The 20442-nt window shown below is 41.0% G+C and overlaps 1 protein-coding gene across 1 annotated transcript in view; it reads left to right on the top strand.

The window, feature by feature from the left end:
• Positions 1-647: 647 nt before the first annotated feature.
• The window catches only part of LOC108902610 (glypican-1-like), a 39121-nt gene continuing 19326 nt past the window's right edge, over positions 648-20442 (top strand). The window contains 1 exon segment of the mRNA XM_018704547.2: positions 648-1464. Coding sequence (XP_018560063.1) covers positions 1314-1464 — 151 coding nt within the window. The 5' untranslated portion in view covers positions 648-1313.

Here is a 20442-nt window from a genome sequence, read left to right as displayed (position 1 = left end):
GCAGAATCTCAAAGGAATCTTTCCAACATCTTGTGAAATCAATGCCATGAAAAAACAAAGCTGTTTTGAGAGCAAAGGGAGGAACTACTCAGTATAAGTAAGGTGTTCCTAATAAAGTGCTTGGTGTACGTTTCCAGGTCTGTTATGTATTATCTATTACGTTTGTGCATTTCACTCTCATTTGATTCATTTTCTCTGTAGTTTATAGCTTCTATTTGCCTGATTTTATGTGGTTGTGCTGGAATGTTCTCGATTCTCCCATACAAAGCTGTTATACGAAAATGGTTGTTACTCATTCTGTTCAGCGTGTCTGCATTTGAGTTAAGTTTTGGCTGGAGATCAAACTTCTTCATCCAAAATATTTAGGAATCATACTCTTGAGGTCTGGACGCTATCATATCATTTTTTTCCCCTTATTTGTAATGATTTGTTCATAATGAAACCAATACACACGCTCAAGGTGTACACTGTCGTTTTCAATTACTGAGAATAAATACTATACATTTTTGATGGGGAGTCCCTTGAACATCCCGGGTTTTTTACGCCTTTTCTACATTATCGTGACCTGCAGGTGTCACTGTTTAGCCCCTGGCTCCTTGCAGCAGAAAACACGCTTTCATTCACACGCACGAGACAGAGAGAGAGACAGAGAGAGAGAGAGAGGGAGAGAGAGAGAGAGAGCATCAGCACTCTGCACCGCACACTCCCACCAACACACATTTCATTGTCCCACAGCCCGGACACACCGGACAGTTCCTCTCTTGTCTGAAACCTGATTTAAAATAACGGATTTTGCTCTTTTGTTGCCTTTAAACCGACTCATTTCCATGATCATGACCCGGTAACCTGAGCGTGGATCTGCACCGGGTTTGACTGAGCGACACCTGCTTTCACACACACACACACACACTCTCACTACCTCTCTCTCTCTTTTCTTTCCACTCTCTTTTGTCTCTGGCATCTCTGCAGCCAGCAGCGCCCAGGAGGAGGAGGTGGAGGAGGAGGAGCGGGGTGTACCTGACACCTACAGCCGCGCGTCGCAGCTCTCTTCTCCCGCAGAAACACCTCGGAGTGGCCGCCACGAGTGCCTCCTGCTCTCGCCCCGGTTGTCTGTGTGTTAGTTCACCGGAGCTCTGTGCAGTTTGAACCGGGGGAGCAGCGCCTCTGCTGAACAGACAGAAAACTATTTAAAATCAACAAAACAGAGACAGGGATCCTCTGAGAACTCCTGCTCGATTCACTCGAACCTCGGGTCTTCAGGATTTTTCTCCGTCTGACTGCAAAAAATAAGAAAAAGGACTACACCTCAGAAGATGCGACTCCCGGTGCTTCTCTGTGTGGTGATGTGTTTGTCCGCAACACCGGGCCCGGTGGCCGGGGCGGACAGAAGCTGCGCCGACCTGCGGCAGTTCTACACGGGGAAAGGATTCACCCTGGCCGGGGTACCTCAGACCGAGATCTCCGGTGAGTTTTATAAAGGGAAGTGGCACGTGGGGAAGAACACAATTTCATGCATTTCTCATTTATCATGAAGTCAGTGTTTATAATTATGAGAAAAGGCATGAATTAGGTGAATATTATGATGAGTTTTTTTTTTCCTGGGATTACCTTATTTAGGGTGTTTCTTATCTTAGGGCAACAGTATATCAGGATTTACAGTGTCAGGCTATTTCTCCTCCAATATTCCTCTCAAAGTACATATACTAAGGTTCTTCTTTACATAAGAATAAAATATTTGGTGAGTGCATTGCAGCAGCTTTGAATGCCAATCATGCTAACAGACCTGCACCTAAAGCTTGTTTAGCCAAGTTTTAAGTTGCATTAACTTGTGTTGCAGTTTGAAAACGCAGGTGTGTGTATATCAGGCTATCTCAGCTAATTTATGTGTCTCATTGTGCAATTGTCTAGCCTCTCTGTGCTCTCCAGTTTTCCATTTCCCTCGCTGAGCAATGCACCCATCCCAACTGAAGTGTTTCCCAGTCTATAGTCTGTCCTGCACATCTCTATTATAGTCCTTTTCTGGGGCATTTTCATTGTCTGCTGAGGCTAGAATTGCAGGTGGGTGTAAGCCATGTGTCTTGTGGAGCTATTATAATCTATTCAGGGCATTTATGATTGTTTGCTGGCATTTGCGCTGCAGGTGTGAACAGATTTTAACGTAAGATACAGTTGAAAATATAGATTTGCTTTCTCTTCATGGCTGTTGTAGTTCACTTATGTGGTTTTGGGCATTTTTCATTGTCTGCTCTGCTCTGGATTGCAGGCGTGGGGTGTGTGTGTGCAGATCTGTGTGAATGTGTGACTCTATAGATGCTGAAATGGCCTGTTTTGTCATTTGCATAAACTAATAATTTAGGCTAGCCTGGGGCAATATCCAATAACAACTACAGCTCAGCAGGCTCACAGCATAAGCTTCTGTTAAAAAAAGTGGAGTTGAACAAGAGAGGAGAGCAGAATCTTTTTGTGTTATTTTGTTTCATCCTGGTACCCTCTCTTATCAGTCAATCAGCCATCCAACCAGGAAGGCAATCATTCATTTAATCAATCAGTCAATTACCCATCCAATCAAATAGTCAATCAGCTCTAGATCTGGTCAGCCAGCCTGTCAATCGGCCAGACATCACGCATCAAAGTGTCTATATCTCGGCTCTCTGGTCGCCGCTCTTCACAAATGCTGATTAAACTGTCTTGGCCTTGAGGGAAGTGCAGATGGGAATTGTAGAATTGAGTTGTTTTCCCCTTTAAGGCAATCATCTGTCGCTCACTGTCTCCTCCCGTATTTCACCTCGAGATGGACAGAGAGCAGCGACCTCGCAAAAGGGAGGAGATGAAAGGCGGGGCGAGATTGAGGTGTGCGCACATGTGTTTGGATTGGGTATGATCTGAAGGTCATTTCATGTTGTATTAGTTAAAAAAAGAGCCTTGCATGGGCGGGTGAGTTATTAATATTGGGTGCGAGTGTGTGTGTGTATGTGTGGGTGTGTTACTGAGATTGACACCAACAAACAGACAAGAGTCAGGCGAAGAAAGGTGGAGACAGAAACAGAAAAGAAAAAAAAACAGAAACAGACAGTGAGGCAGGTTGACAGAGAAAGTGAGTCACTCAAGGACGACCGTGAAAGAGACTGACATGACACTCTCCCTCCCTTTCCATTAAAAAGCCATCTTTTATTGACAGATGAAAAACACAATGCTTCAGTCACTTGGACCTTGATCTGCTCTAGTTATTTGAGCAAGAGTTCTGCCTTCCCAGAACTCATTAAAACTGACAAACAGGAACAGAAAGATGGCGACAGGCAGCAGAATATCCCAGAACAGGGGCTCTTCAATCTTTCACATCTCAAGGACCCAGGGTTGGTAAATTTAGCCTTTCCGCTCAGGGAGAGACACACTCCTCTGCTTTCCTGTGTCAGAGTCACTGAGGAGGGTGGAAGTGTCGACCATAGTGAAATTTCTGATATAAACAATATCTTGGTGCTGCTGGCTGAGGTGGTGATGTTTACATTTGGAAAGCCTTTGTGGATGCTGAGCTGTTTGTTCATTTAGATGCCTTTTCTGCACCTTTACAGCCATTATGATGAATAGCAGTTGTTTGGATGATCCGGTAGTACTGCAAATGTGTTTTTGCAAGCATGCATTAAAGCAACATTAAGTCACTATTTTACCTTAAAATAACAGCTGCAGAGCCATTTTGATGGTACAATGACTTGTAATGGGGTAAATGTAGCCTCTGTTGTTCCCACTCCATGTCCCAAATGCCTGTTTTGGTGAGTGGGTATAGTCTCCTGCTAAAAGAGTGATAGGCAGCTGCTGAAACTGCTGGGATCAGGCCTAGCAAGTTCAAAGAGTAATGCAAAACTCAGTTAAAAAAAATTTAGCAGTCAGTAAAAACCAGTGTTCATCTCGGATATCCGGAGAGGAAACTTTGAAAGTATCAAGAAGTATAAATGGAGTTTGGTGTGCTCGTTACAGTGACATCATTTCCAGGATCATGAGGAATATACACCGTTCAGCCATGTTTCAATTCAGTGAGTGGGACTACACAGTCAGAGCTCCGGTCAAGCGATTGATAGGCTTTGTTTTCTGTACATGAAAACCACTTACACCTCAGAATTAATTATCACTCGTGGCTGCAGAGGCTGCTGCTGCTCAGCAAAGTTGTTGATCTTCTCTTTCCACTTTCACCAAAGATTCAAACTGAAATTTGTTGCCCCTGTTGCCTGTCACAACTTATAAACAGACTTAAAACTGGAAGACTGAGTAAAGCTGGATGAATTTCAGAAGATTTTAGGGATAAGAAATACTGAATTTGTCATTTTTTTCAAATATAAGACACAAAATAATATGCATGAATGTGAGAGTTTGTAAATCTTCTGCAGAGAAACTAGTGTAAAACCAGTGAACCACCCTCTCCAGAGAAAGTACTTTCAAAAGTACATTGAGGTTTACTTGATATCTAAATGTATCTATTATCACTCAGCACGGTAAACACATGCACAGATGTTTCAGCCCCGTGGCCTTCCTGTGCACGCAGAATCACATTCAGAGGAATAAACACTTTCCTAATGATTCGGGACAAGGCCCAGCTGTTCCCAGTCATGAGCAGTTCATGATTAGTAATATTTGCAGAGCACAACAGTGGTAGAGGAGGTTACTTCAGTTTGCTCACCTCACTGGGCAACAAATCCCTCAATATACAGGATGGTACTCCTGGTTAGAGATGGATGTTGTTGGGCCTTTTCTGATACCAGTGACGACAAATGCAATACCTGCATTTCAGTGCCAAAGCAATGCTTAGTTCAGTATCTTATTTTGAGAAATATAAACATGTTTTTCTGCTAAACAAAATATGTCAGATGCTCAATACAACATTCAAAGACCAAGTATTAATTGTCAGCTTATATAATAATATAAGATAATTCACAGTTTCTAGTTTAGATTCTCTTCTGCCGACACATTTTGTTCTGTAGTCAATAGGAGTGTAACAATTCTGAATTAGAGACAGAAACCATGATATAAACGTCCATAATCTTGTGTCGTGATACCGGAAGATGGAATCATGACCCTGGATGGGAACACTGCTGACTTAAATGTGTGCCACGCCACCCCAGCAGACTGAGTGCCTGCTGACTTGAAAGTGTGAGAATGGTTATACCCCTAATCGTCCAGCAGACATCTCTGGCACAGATCACAACACCCACCTCAAACAAACAGCCCCATGAGCAAGTGCAACACAAAAGTCCGTTGAAAATTTGTACATTTAGATTTTACTCAGGTGAAATTAGGCAGTTAAACTACCAAATAGTCAAACATTACTCACATGCAATTAGCTGTTGCACGAGGGAAATTATTTTAAGACTAGGAGCGAAAATCCTCCTTGCACTGAGCTGTTTTTTTTTTCAAAGTAACATACCTGTAGATGCTTAGATGTTCAGCTTTTTTTTTTTTTACTTTGACTGGAACACAGCCAAGCAACAAAGAGGAAAAGCAGTCTGTCTGTGCTACATATTGGCAGCATAAATGGGATTTTTGCATAAAATGAGGTGCATAAGATAACATATGTGTTGTCAGTCTGCAAGGGGAAGAACAGATTTTGATCTGAACACCTGAAACATAAATCAGATCAGGAGTAAAAGACAATCTGTATATGAAATGCATGTCATTGCCAAGCCTAAACAAGCTGTGAGACTTGTATTTGTAAGCTGATATGGTTAATATCATAATTCCAAAGTAAACTGTGTGTAATTTAACAAGCAGATGCTCTACATTCCTACCCAGAGTTTAAAAAACCCCCTTTTCCTCTCGGTCCCTGCTCACACCTATTGTCCTATAGGTTTAACACCATATGAATGGAAGTCGTCTTTCCTCTCGTCTGCCTGTCTGTCTCTGTGCCTGCGAGCATTTTTAACACACGCATTGTACCCTTTACCTGGTCAATAGTTAAAGACCAGCTTGTCCCATACAATGTGTGTGTGTGTGTGTGTGTGTGGTGTGTGTGTGCATGCGTCTAAGTCATTCTGTATGTGTGTTTAAAAGTCAGTGAAAGCCAACACCTTCTCCAGGGAAGACACTTAGTTTCATTCACATGTGCATTGTCTGTGCAGAGCAGCACACACCCATGTGATCGTATGACACACGGACACAGAGGGGGACTATATATCCTGCACACTTCATATTCGGTGTTGGAAGGTATTGAGTTTTGACGCCTCTGTGTGTGTGTGTGTGTTATGTAGCCTATATATTGAGTATTTGTCACGTTGTTGTTCGTTTGAATGGACACAGAGGAGAGGGGAGGATGTGTGTTTGAATGACAGTTAGCCTGACACACTGTGTTTTAGCTCCGATTACCTGTAGATGTGGATACATTACAGCTCTGGTTACCAGTCAATAACTCTTTAACAAGGCTGAGTCAACTAGGGAGCCTCCATTCGTTTACACTTACACAATTTCAATACTCTCTCTTTAGGCACATTGAGAAATTGGGCTGAGGAGTAATCCAGCATTATTGTTCATTAGTCAAGCTTCCATCCAAACTTAGCTCAAATTTTTTACCTAATTTCCAGAAAAGCAGTCAACACAAATGAATCTGTCTTTCCTCAACTCTTATGTCAGTATGAGGAATTGGTTCATTGAGTTAAACAGCTGGTGGCACGAATTAGCAAAAGAACACAAAAGCATTAAAGAAGTGCCTATAGCAGCAACTTTAACAAAAACAATGCCAATTATTTCTCTTGATATCATGAATTTTAATTCATTAAAACATTCCCAGAATTCCCAGATTTTATTTTATTTTGTATCTTTTTATCATGCATGTATGTACATACATGCCTCAAACGAATGACAACCATGTGGAAAACATAATTAAAATATGGCATTTATGTTTGTGTCGTGCATTAATCTGAGGAGTGTTAACATCTCCTCCCTGCTCCTCACAGATCTGATGTTTTTCATCTGCTGCTATTTTTTGTTTCTCCAGTGGAGCGGAAACTGTGCCATTTAATTCACATGCTTCAAAGTCTGTTTCCTTAAAATTGTGTTGCCTTTTTGCTTCAATTGCCACACTTCATTTTCCACCTCAGTCAAGTGTAAAAACTTTTTTGGGATATTTTGAGCATTTCTACTCAGGTTTTCATGCACATATAGAAAGAGCACATAAAACCATGTAAACTCACTTACTGACTCTCAGTGGAGAGTGATCATCTTTTGTTTCTATTATTCCAATTAATGACTGGTAAGAATACTCATGCGTATCTTGAAAACCTCAGTGGGATAAGTGCATGATACAAAAAACAAATAAATAAATAAATCAACAGGAGTTCAGTGATAACATCCCCACAAACTGCAGTCAGAGCTCCCTCAAGTTTTAATTAGCAAGTTTTATTTTGACCCTCTTCCTCAGGCAAATACACTGAGTAAGGATGTGGTTACTGCCTCTGTTTGGTCGAAACATCACCAGTTAAACCTCCACAATAAATGACACCAACCTAAAGCTGTGATAAACTAAAAACTGAATTAGTCACAGAAGATTTTATTTTACACACATGAGGAGTGTTTTCTCATTAACATGTAACAGAAGAGCAGCATTCTGTGATGTTGGTGCAATTGAATCACCAACATTAAGTCATTTATCATGCAGAAATGACAAACATTCCATCACTACAGCTTCACATATGAGAGGATTTGATAAGTCAGTGGGTTCAGCCCTAGAAGAGGCACTTTTTCCTTTACTGTTTCCTCTCTGATCTGTTTTAGCGTGTATGCCTGACTAAATAAAATCTTTACATAATTTCTGTTCTTGAACATTTCTTTTCTATGCATTTTCAAGTTTACATTACCCATGAGAACACTGCAGTACCTCAAAGCTTAAGAAAAATGTGTGTAACATAAAGTCTTACTGTTCATGCAGTTGCAGTCACTGTATGCGTGTGTGTGTGTTTGTCACTGTTTACCTACTGTATGCGTGTGAGAGAGGAAATTGATACTGCCCATCATCTGTCATACATCACATGCTCACTCAGGCGCTCACAGCACACGCCACCAAGTGGAACGCTGAATACCCAGTCTGCACACACACATACATACACACACACGCATATAAACGCTCTCCCTATACTCTTCTATAACTTTTATACTACTCCCTCTTCCTCTCCCTTGTTGCCTGTCTTATTCCTGCTTCCATCTCTGCATTGTTTTTCTAGACAGGCTCAGATCTATGAGTGCATGGTTGTCTGTGCCTCTGTGAAGGAGGTGGGGTGGGGGGTGGGGGGTTGTTGGTAAGATCTGTTAAAAGCAGAGCCGTGAATCTTTCATGATGTCTGATGCAGTGACGAGAGAGAGAGAGAGAGAGATAAAAGAGAGAGACAGAGAGAGAAATAGAGGTGAGCAGGACAAGGAGGAGGAGGAGGAGAGGGGATGTGAGGAGGAGACCAAAAGGAAGATGAGAAGAAGGGTGGAGGCTCTGTTCTCCTGGTTGCCTCTCCTCTCATCTCCCCTTCATAGACGAGGGAGGAGTGGTGCTACAACTGGTTTGATAGTGATGCTCGCTCCTGTGCTCCATATATGATCATTTTCTGATACCCTTTTGTTAAATGCTTAAAAATATACAGTTGTGCATGTGAGTAAATAACTCTTGAGGAAATATTGTGTGGTAGAACTGATCTTTGCTTAACAATAAATTTCCAATCAAGTGACTATACCTAGGTACGGCAGGCCTGTCCAGCTTTGGATTTGTGGTGTGCATGGTGTATAGAGAGTTTTGAAGGTGGTGCCTTTTTTAAAGTCTTTCCTATACCAAAGACACAATAACTGATGTGTTTATCTGCTCTAATGTAACCTGCCAAACATACGTTACAGGTTACGTTGAAAAAGTTCCATTCACAACAAGGCATAGGCTGTCTACAATGATTCTCCAATGTCCTGAGCCAACCTCTCCAGCTGTTCCCAGGTATGGCCCATCCTTGTAGCATCTTCATCAGTCTCTGCGCCAGATGTTTCGTAGTCGGCCTTGCTGTCTTTTCCTTTGTGGGCTCCACTTGAGGGATCGTCAAGTCTCGACGTCTCCAGCATTGTTGGAAAATCTTTTCCCCTGCTGCTCAGTTTGTTGTCACAGTTCTTTGCTGCTGATACTTGAGGATCCGATTGCAGCCAGGTGTTGATGACTGCTTGTGGTGACAGTGGTCCTCCACGTCTTGGCACTGTGGAATTGGACTGACTTTGTGCTGGTGTTGAATATCCTGACCTTGGTTGTGATGGACAAGTCTCCTGAAGTTCCAGATGTTACTCATTTGGAGAAAGGCTACTCCAGCCTTGCCAGTCTACCATGTTTTATTTTCCCGTTGTGTGGAAACCCGTCCTGGACGCTCTCAGAGTTTAGGCTAACGTTGGATTTGAGTCCAGCAGCCCCAGCGAACAGTTCCTGAGATGGCGTTATGTTTGCTAAACACATCAGTTAGTTCTCATCTTAAAAGTCTTTTCTCTTGTGATATTAAAAGTGAAACCAAACAGGATTATGTTAGAGTGAAATAACAGTCTAATCTTACATTTTCCTTATCATACTTGCTAGCAACTAACTAGCTCTACACTCTTCCATGTTTTCTGCAAGGATCAGTAGCTGGTGAGGAAGCGGACTCTTTCTAAGCTGTTAGCCTCAGTCTTTCAGCACATATTAACATAGTAGCCATCAAGTGTGCATTTAAGATTCTTATTTATAAGATTCTTGTTTTAAAATGTTTTGAGACAGTGTAACAGCAACTTTGTTTAGGGCTGGTAAAAGTGACAGTTGGCACAGATGGGTTTCCAAGCTTTGTCATCTGGCAGGGGGGCAGGAAATGACCCAAAATGACTGCGAGCTTATGAGGAGATTCAAACGAAAAGTTATTTTTGTACCTAAAACAGCTCAAAGTAATGAGTGGAAAATGTTTATTATCTCAAGAGGAAAACTCCTGCCTGTTAGCCGAGAGAGCAGATCTGGTCAGAGCACTGGATTTTATGAAGGCTGTGGATGGTTTTACATCAAAACTGCAGGAATAAACATCATTTTAAAGCAAAACAACTCAAACTGTTGTTGTGTTTATGGCTCTTTAATGAATATTACAGAGGCTCTGTGTTTGACATGTGTTAAGAGTTTCAGTTTGGGAATCAGTGACAGTCGAGAGACGAGCTGGTCTGATGGTTTTGGATGGAAAATGTGTCACGTTGTGCTTATAATTTTCCAGAAAATTCTATGCGGGTGTAGAGAGTCTCTTTTCATGATCCTGTGTAGATGATCAATGATAGTGATTAAATGATAGTGATTGGTACTGACACAGTTTGACGGGAGTTAATTTCTCCCTCTTTACACTGCAGTCATCTCCAGTTTGAGTTAATGCTTTAATGTAACACATCTGGACTTTATCCAGAGTCTGGTATATTTTAAGGACATTTTCATACATGCTAATGTTACAAATATAATAACCAGAATGTGCAGCAGGCAAACAGTATGACAGCGCTGTGCTTTTAATTTAAACCCCTGCTGTCAGTAGATGGTTATTTCTCTCTACCCTCGAGCTAACTTTGCATATATTGCCTTGTTTAGCACTATCACTGCCACTAGCTGCTATTTCTAACTGGAACATGTATCATGTTAGTGGCCACAGTTGTCTATCAAAGGTGCTGTGTGGTTAAAAAAACAACACACATATCCAACGCAAGGATGTGTGTCACATACAAATTCACCACAAGCTGCTTTATTTGTAAATGGTGGAAGTGTCCAAAAATAAGATATTGTGACATTGTGGAAACCTATTTTCTACCCCAATGCTGCACTCACACCCTCGATTTTTTGTACACAGAAAATCCATGAATTGTAGACAGCAAAATCGACAGAATATTGATCGGTATCTGCCACCGTCTTTGAAATCCTATGTGTGCTGTGCAAGAACAAAGAGCTGAACAACAGTAACAAAAGGGTGTTCGGATAATTAGCATAATTTTCCTTGATAAAATGCCAGTAAACTTGCAAAACCATGAATTTTAATTGCAGGAATCCTCTTTTTAGTGTCGAGGCTTGTTGTTACACAGTGTTGTAATGCAGCCATTTACATTCTATGTATGGACCCACAGCTATTACCCTGAATGACTGTGACTAAAGGCACAAGAAGATTAAATTCCTCCATTGGCAACATATAATCAAGTAAAACTGATGAATGCAAGGGTCAGAGTCATGCAACCCTCCTGCATCCCTATGATCATCACACATTTATTATAGGAGTGGTAGGTGGAGAGAAAAAAGAGCTGAGGAGCAAAAGCACAAACCGTTCGATGCCTTAACATCAATCTTTGCACTTAAAATCAATGAGGTACAAACCAGTACTGTGTCTCGATATCCTCTGTCTCCCTCCTCCTCTACATTCCTCCCACTCTCTCTCCCCCTCCCGCTCCAGTTCACACCTCTTCTCCTTGTTCTCTCCCCTCCCTTTAATGTTTGTTTCCGCCGCCTTATCAGTCGCTATTTTTACTTTCTCCTCCTCCTCCCAGCCCTCCTCTCATCCTCCCCTTCTCCCTGGAAGTTGAGCGTCCATCTGTTTTCCAGATGAAAAGATGAGCTGTGTGTCTGATGTGGTGGACTCGGTAGTTGCTCGGCTGCTTTGAGTCAGCGCTCCTCATACATACAGTGTGCTCCATGGGGCCCTATGCGCTGTGTGTGTCTGCATATGTGACTGAAGGATGGAGGATAGGAGGATTTATTGGTATTTGTGTCACTTTAATAACAGGCATTTGCATAGAGTGAAATGAAGTGGCACACAGCTGGTCGTACTCGTAGTTTCTGAGCTGAGAGATTACTGAGCAATATGATCAAAGAGCATTTTCTACCATGTAGACCATTAGTTGATTGATTAGTTGTTTGAAAGAAAATTGTTGTTATGTTTAAGGCAAAAAATGTTTTTTTCTGGTTTCCAGTGAACAGAACAGGACTGCAACAGTTATTTACATTTTTAATTTATTATGGTGTAAGGCCAACTGACTAATGTCTGCAGCTCTAAAACTCAGCATCTTTTCATTTTGGACTTTTGGTTGGACAAAACAAGCAATTTGAATATGTTAAATGGGGCTTTAGGGAAATGTGATTTGCTGTGTTTTTTGTTTGTTTTTTTTTTTGACATTTTTGGCCACTAATCGAGAAAATAATCCAATAAATTAACTGATAATGTTAATAATTGTTAGCTGCAGCCCTCCATCTCTTTATTTCTGAAACACTTATGTTCAGGGTAGAGTCAAAACAAGGCATTATTGTCACTTTCTTGTCGCATTTTAATTGACTTTCTTCACCTGATGAATGAACTTCTTTAAGTAATGTAAGACAACTGTACATATAGATATAAAGTGACTTACCATTCACTTACAAGCCTTCACAGTGGACTTCAACTAAAGCATCTTTAATAAGTTCTCATGACAGTGAATAGAAATGACAGGAGTGGATGAGATGTGTCGGCTTAGCGCGTCACCTTGCGTCTCTGCATATTAACTGTCATGCATCGTGGTTTGTAATTTCAGGGAAGGACACGCGTACAGACTCAGACTCAGTGGGTTATCTACAGGCAGACCTACTGGAGAATGTACAGTGAGGCTTTACAGTGCTCTGCTTTCCATCTCACTAGCCTCTGCAGTCTGACACACCAGCACAGAGCTGCTTCCATCTGAATGCCTGGCTTCCATTAATTGGGTATTATAAGGATTAATTGTTGTAATTCAAGTCTTTTCTGCAGAATAAACATCAGTGTTTGTGAAACCAAGGAATACTGGCTTTGGCTTCACACAGACTACCAAATAGTTGTCAGTTTTTTCACTTAGTTTTGAAAAGGCATCAGGGTAGAATGTTTTTTGCCAAATACTTAACCAGTTTTACAATATAACATAATTCTGATTCACCTGCTGTGGATGTGGTGATCACGAGACTACGGAGCTGTGTTTATTATGTGTGAAACAATCATATTGTGATTATTTTGAGAGACATTGCAACATGTCTGACTATTGTAGTGTGAATGTTTTTTTTATTTCCTGTTTACTGAAAAAATATGAAGCTGATGATGATGATTGCTGGGTTCTGTACCAAACAAACAAGTGTATTCGCTTACATCTGGAAAATATGATTTGATGGCCTTCACAATGCTTTATTAATGCTATTATGTTGTGGCACATTTTACCTTTAGATTAATTGTTCAGCCTTAATAGCAACCAGAAGTGGAAATGGAAAAAAAATATAGTTTGTTTGGTAAAAACATAAAAATATCCTAAAGACACATTTTTTTTTACCTGAGAATTTGTGTTCTGCAGGTAGCATCCAGTTTTCAGTCAAACTTACTTACTTATTTTACTCATATTTAACCGTCATATTAGACTCAGCATGTTCAAAGAATGACTGTAGATTTGTTCAATGTAGTGTACAGTCACCAGGGGAGACATTACATCATTACTGCTAATCACATAGTTTGTAAGTATTTTCCTCAAACCCCAGCAGGGCCTTTATCAGTTTTATAGCTTGAATTGTCTCGTTAGAAGAAAATGTAAAGTCATTCATTGCTTTTGTACAACACAGGATGTTATTGTTCATGTTTGAGCCCCACAGTGTCCTAACTGAGAGGTCACAACCACAAACGAATGCAGCACTGATTGGATCAGGATGGAGAGTATTAACAGAGGCAGATCCCACTGAGATCTGACTGGGTGTCCATGGCAGGTGTATCTGTCACGGCTCTACAAGGTAAAACAGACTTGGCACCGGTTTCCAATGGCAACCAAGGGCGGTGTTCCTGTTTGATACATCACATGTTAGTGGAGTGTGGAGCAATTGATTTTATATCTGAGGAGTGGATATAAAAGGTCAAATCGATGCGGGATCATGCTGCAGCTTTAACCTGAATTCATGTGGTTCATGGAAAGAGCAAGTTGGTCATTTGTTAAAGTTTAACACACCCACATACACACACACACACACACACACACACACACACACACATGCACGCTCACAACTACTTGTCAGCCACATGGGATATCATGAGAGGTGTGGTTAGTTAATGGAGAGGCTGAAACCAGTCTGAAGGATCCATCGGAGTGTGTGTTTCTGTGTGTTTCTATGTGAGTGAAGATCAGACTGAGGCCTATAATTAAACAGGTTGCTGTGAAAATCCAAACTCTGTGCACGCCTGCTGTGTTTGTGCTTCTGTGAGCCTTACTTTGCGCCGTGCAGCCAGTCTCCCTCATACTTTTTATCATTTTAACCTCCTGAGTGTCAGCTCAGAGGCTATTTCATGTTATTTTTATTGTTATTTTATGGCATTTCAGCTTTATTAGATAGGTTGCCGTCGGGAGTGACAGAGAAGTTTATTTGATAGAGGTGGCGAACTGCATAAAAACGGCTCCTTGGCTCATAACACTTTGAAGACACAGTGTGCGTCATATCCTGACAATACACCAGGGCGGCCATATGAGTTTATGAAATGTGCCGCACTTTGTGCAGCGGCTCCAGTGCAGTGCTTACAGAGCCTTGCCCAAAGGCACCGTGGGAGACATAATAATGAATTTCTGCGAATAAACTTTAAATCAGAGGAAGAAGTGCTCCTGATGAAATTCAAATAGTCGCTTTGCATTTTTTCCCACTTTTCATTTGAATCTCCTCAAACATTGTAATTGCAAGAGATTTATCAGTCATGTTGTACAGACGCTGAGCAAACACTGATGATCTGCTGAACATTTTGATTCTTCCCTGACATTTTCATTCTCCAGAAATTGTTACATTTCACCAAAACTAACTCCATGCTCCCCCCTAATCAAACAGGCTGCATTACCATAATAGTTTCATAATTCAAAACTGACTGGTTTGGAGCTTTGCTGGCTCTGTTCTACCTTGGCATACCATACAGGATTTAAGACCATATTACCCAGCATAGACCTTATTTACACCCTTAATTACAAATAAATAATTTGAGTTTTGAGACAAAGGGGACAGGTCAAATAGGTTTGTTTAAATTAAGAAATTTGCTCTTTACCAAGAGGTTGATATTTTTCACGTCCCTCAAACAAATATTCTCTTTAACAATGCCAATTTTCATCCAGGCTTGTCACTGTTTTGTGGAAGTACCAGCTTCATGCTGTAACAGAACTTTAATAATATCTCTAACTGCAAAATCTACCCCAACACTAGACAGTTACTGTGCTCCCTAATACCTCTTCTTTAACAGCGGCTGGAGAGCTACAGTAATTCAGTGATTCTTTGAGGTAAAGATTGAGCAGGAGCAAGTTTCACATATTAAACTTTAAAACTTGCTGCGTGTGTCTCTTTATATTAATCCTGTGGTAGGAGATCATGTAGCTGAACTTGATTCAGATATGAGTACAGGAGGCTGTTACTGCTTCAGTCAAACTTCCAGCTTCCTTGGTGCTTCAGTCCGAGACCACGTGGCTGTTCTCCCAGCAACTCCGATCAGGTGCTCGTTGCCACATTCATTCAGTTTCTCCAACTGTTCTGACATCGAAGACCTGACCTTGGAACGCCCGACCTCGGGCTTTGACCTAATGTTCCCTTGACCACAGAGATTTGATGCCCCCCTGCTGAGAGAGAGCTGCGATGGAGAATCTACCCTACTCCCTTCCCCCAACACACACACACGTGCACACACACACACACATTCATATATTCCCACCTCTCGTTCACCACCTTCCCATCACCACCACCACCACTGTTCTGATGGATTAGGGGCTGATGTCTAATCTCCTGCTAATCCCAGGCTGTTAATCTATGTATTAGCAGTTCTTAGTGCACAGCATGACACCTAATGCACTGACCCTGTAACAGAGGGAATAACACACACCCTCAGTCATATTTGTCTTTTTGGCTGTTGTCTCTTTCAGCATGTTTGCACTTGCAGAAACTCTCATTACTTTCTGGGGATGCTTAAGTCTCCTTTTGATTCGTCGCAGGCCAACACAATCTCCTGTTTACGGTCAACTGTGAGCAGGGGCTAATCCCAGCAGTCAAAGATAGCTGACATGACCTTTGCCTCCATCAGAATTATCCACATACTCGCACAAACGTGACCACTCAGACGCTGACTCTCCTCAGTGAGCGTGGTGCGCACCAGTTGGCACGTGTTGGGATTTTTTTTTTTTTTTAACAGACTGAGTGAAGGGGAGTAAAAGTAGTAGTTAGTTCAAGAGCCTTTAACTACTCCCAGAAATGACATAGAATTATGGTATTATACGGTAAAGTTGGTGCCATGTGAACACACACATACACTGGCTCACTGGGCAGCAGACAGGGCTGGACTGTGGAGTGGTGGGGGTATTTTTAGTTCAGTAATGGTATAAAATAAGGGAAGGCTCACCCCAAACACTGTGTGCCTACACCTCCTCCTCCTTTCTCTCTCTGCTTCCTTTTTAGCTGTGTTTATCTCACATTCTCTCTTTTTTGGTCTTATGTCAGAAACTTCCAAGCACCAGCAGTTACATTTCTTCAGTGTTGCATGTTTGTTTTTGCTAAATAAAAATGCCTTCAGTATACTGGAGACAATAAATACAGTATTTAATATACCCGCAACCCTCAAATTATAAGTGGTATAGATACTGGATGGATGGATGGATGGATGAATGGATATATTTTAGAATTGTCATGGTTATAAAAAGAAGAAGCAAAACAGAGGAATGATGAGTGTTAGTGGTGGCACTTTATGGAAATATGAAGTGCTAGCAGATCTAAAATAGCTTGATTTTTAGCTGTGCGATGTCAATGTTAGTTTAGATTTACTTTTCCTAACTTTTTCCCATCAGGTCAAAATTCTACTTGTCCAATATTTAACTTATGACTAAACTCAGCTGCACTTTGTGTTCACGGCTAATTAGTGTTATGTTTGAACGCTAGCATGATAAACTAAGATGAATATAATCAACAGTAGCTGCTAAACATGCTAAGCATGTTAGCATTTTCATTGTGTTGTGTGTTGTGTGCACAACCCTGCCTATGTACATACAACTAATTTCCAACAGAAACATTTTAAGGAAACATTTACCAGGTTATATCTTCTATTAATGTATTTGGCAAGTCGCAAAAATGTCAAAACACAATATGTCACTAAGATGTTCACTACAATTTTGTTTTCCACCAAAATATCAGATCTTGTAGTACAATATCCACTTGTAGCGACTACAGCATTACTAAAGTTTTTACTGGATATGTTTAGATGATAGATATGTTTTAGTTAGGGAAAGATCATTGTTTGATTTAATACAGAAAAAGTTCATAGTGACTTCAATACACAATGTGTTTCTATACGATTAGCCAGAAACACAGTCTTTCTTTAATCTTAACCCAACCCTGGTTTCTGGTGTGACCACCATGTGTCTTGTACACCCCCAGTCTACCCCAATCTCCTCCTGACAACTCTGGTGTTCTTCAAGCTTTATTTATATATTAACTGATCGATCAATTAATCATTTCACTTTTGCTTTGCGTACAGTCTGCAGTTACAAGAGGGTTTTGACATAGATATTGATATAAGTTAGACAAGACAAGCAGTCTCACTGATTTGGGTGTTGACCACAGCCATGAATAGTTCTGCTTGCTTTAGGAAAATTGTGATGAACTGCCACAAAACTGCACTGTAAGTCATGTTTTGTGATAATGTAGAATCATGTTCAATGAAATGTTATTAGTTATGTAAATATTTGTGAGAAGCTGTGAATATAGCAGAAAAAGGAGACTCTAAATCACAAAATCAAAGAGAAAAGATAGAAGCTATAGATTTATTAGACAGAAGCAGATTACAGCTTTATAATTTACTCCTTTTCCCCCTTCTTTCTCTCTGCTTCTGCCTCTGTGTCTCTCCCACCTCTCCCTCTTCTTTCACTTCCATTTTATTGCCTTCTCATCCCTCCATCTCTCTCTCCTCTTTCATCATTACAAGCTCTGTGGCGCTCTCCTCCTCTCCCTCCCTCTCTTTTCACTGGATAGTAAAAAGGTAAAAGTGTACTTTGGTAGGAAGGCCATGTGGAACGTTAAATCACACACAGGTGCCCTTAAATGGTGAAGAGAGTGTGAGATGGAAACACACACTCGCACACACTCACACACACTCACATGCATGCACACAGACGTACCATCAGCCCCTCATTTAGGTAGCAGTAATTTGCCGCAGTAAGTGACAGGGTTATTGTAAGACGCTCATTAAGAAAGGGAAGCAGTGAATAAACGTCTGACTGAAGGGAATAAATTCAAACCACTGCGCCACTTTTACTGCTGAGCAATAAGCCGCTTTGATGTGGTGTGTGATGGCAGAGCTGGAGCAGACCTAGGGCGTGCGTATGTGTGTGTCTTATTATACAAATTTTACATTGTATTTGTAATGTGATCACAGCGTAACGTGTAGTTTTTTCCCCCCATGTGACACGTACAGTATGTGCGCACTGTACCGTGTGCTTTTGTCCGTCCTTGCAGCTTCAAGGGTCAGAGGTCAGACAGGGTTACAATGAGACAGACTGTTACCGCGGTAAAACTGTGCAAGGTCACTTCCTATGGCAAACTTTCATCTCAGCAGGAGAGGAGGAAGAAAAGAGAGAAGGAGGGATGGATGGATGAAAGGAATGAGGCAGTGACAGATTATAATCCAGTGCGCAGCTATATGTTCACTCATCTGTCAGCGCGCTAAGCTGGAGCAGGAAAAGATTCAGTAACAGTTCCAGTGCACACAAGGGAAGTCTAGTCTGGCTTCCACAGGCTCACTCAGTACATGATCCACCACAGGTCTGTGTGCTTTCAAAGATTCTGGCTGCTCTCACTAACCTGTGGTCAGTTGCAAATCACATCACACATATTTACATTTTTAAATACATAATACAATATAGACCTACTTTCAGTGGACGAGGAGGTGACAGAAACTGGACGGCAGGTTGAGGAGATATGTAAGGGAGGACAGAATGAAACAAGACTGTATTGAAAAAGGAGAAGAAACTTGACAGAGAGAAAAATGGAGAGAACTGCAAAGGTGCCTTGGTGTGATAGTAGAGCATCTATCTACTTAAAATCCATCATGTGGGATGTTTAATGACATTGAACGTGGATGCCTTGATGGTCACTGTGACCAAAAATGTATTTCACACTCAAACACCCATGATAGTCATTGTTACCTACAAATTTTTAGCCAGCTCGTGCCACATCTATAGGGAGGGCAATGTCTGCTAGCGCTAGTCTTGAAATATCACAACAACTATTGTGAGTAAATGCCAGAATTATGCCAGAATTATGCTCACCAAAGTAATTGGTGAGACCTGAGAATGCAGCAACATTGCTACATCATGAAAAAAGTTTAGTTAATAATTTGACTGATCACCTTGTTTTTCCTGTCCAAATTAATTTGGCTAAATGGAGGGTTTGTTTAAATATGTCTGAATATCTGACTGCTTGTATTTCTTGCTCAGTCTGAATTATTTTTAGCAATCTCTCCACTGTAATTAACTTGATGAGCAATGACTTTCTGGTGATAATGGCCAAAACTGTGGAGCTCTGATGTTGCAATAAAGTGGAATTATAATTTAAAATGTCAAAAAGTGATTATAAAGTACTGTAACAGCAACAGATAACAAGCTATCATCAGGGTAATTATTTCATTGTTTTAAATGGACAGCAGTGATGTTCCACCCAGTAAGATAATCCTTTATTAGTCCCACAATGGGGAAATTTACAAGGAGAGAAGCTGTTTGTCAAAGGAGGAGGAACTGTTTGTCAAAGTTCAATTTTATACCTTTGTCAGCAGCTAAAACAGGTTGAGCAATGGTTCAACATCTGGAAACTAGTCATTTGAGAGCCTTAAGTTGTGCTTTACAGTGTGCTGAATCAGCATCAGCGAACACTGTCCAACCTCTGAGAAAGATTAGTCTGCAGCGCTGGTGCAGGTTAGCTGTGTGATGGAGCACTGCTACTGTGGCTGGGAGTGTAATTGGATTTAAACGTCTCATTTAACTTGCTAGATGCCTCAACAATCTCAGATATTGGAAACATCACTGGAGTTTCTCAAGGAAAACAAAATTGATCATGTATTTTTCATGGTACTACAATTGTCTTTAATTACTCACAATAAAACAGCGCAACCAAAACAACTTTTAACCAGGTCGGCAAAGTTCAGCCATTTAGATACTTAATTATGATTAAAGTTATAATTGCAGAGTCTGACTGTTTTTGGGGTTTGGCCTTGGCTCAAAACATCAGGGATAAGTTTGGATGCTCATTTGTTTTAGCAGCAGTTTCCCACAGTGACTGAGCTGCTGCTGCACGTGTTAATAGCTTATCACACATTTCCAAAGCTGTGGTATGTATGTGTGTGTGTGTGTGTGTGTGTGTGTGTGTGTATGTATGTGTATTACAAAGATATGAGATTATCTATGTACATTCCATTTAGTGTGACCTACAGCCTTAGGGTA

Source organism: Lates calcarifer, linkage group LG17 (genome assembly GCF_001640805.2).
Source record: "Lates calcarifer isolate ASB-BC8 linkage group LG17, TLL_Latcal_v3, whole genome shotgun sequence".
NCBI classification, from domain to species: Eukaryota; Metazoa; Chordata; class Actinopteri; family Centropomidae; genus Lates; species Lates calcarifer.
This window is presented reverse-complemented; position numbering and strand designations above follow the sequence as displayed.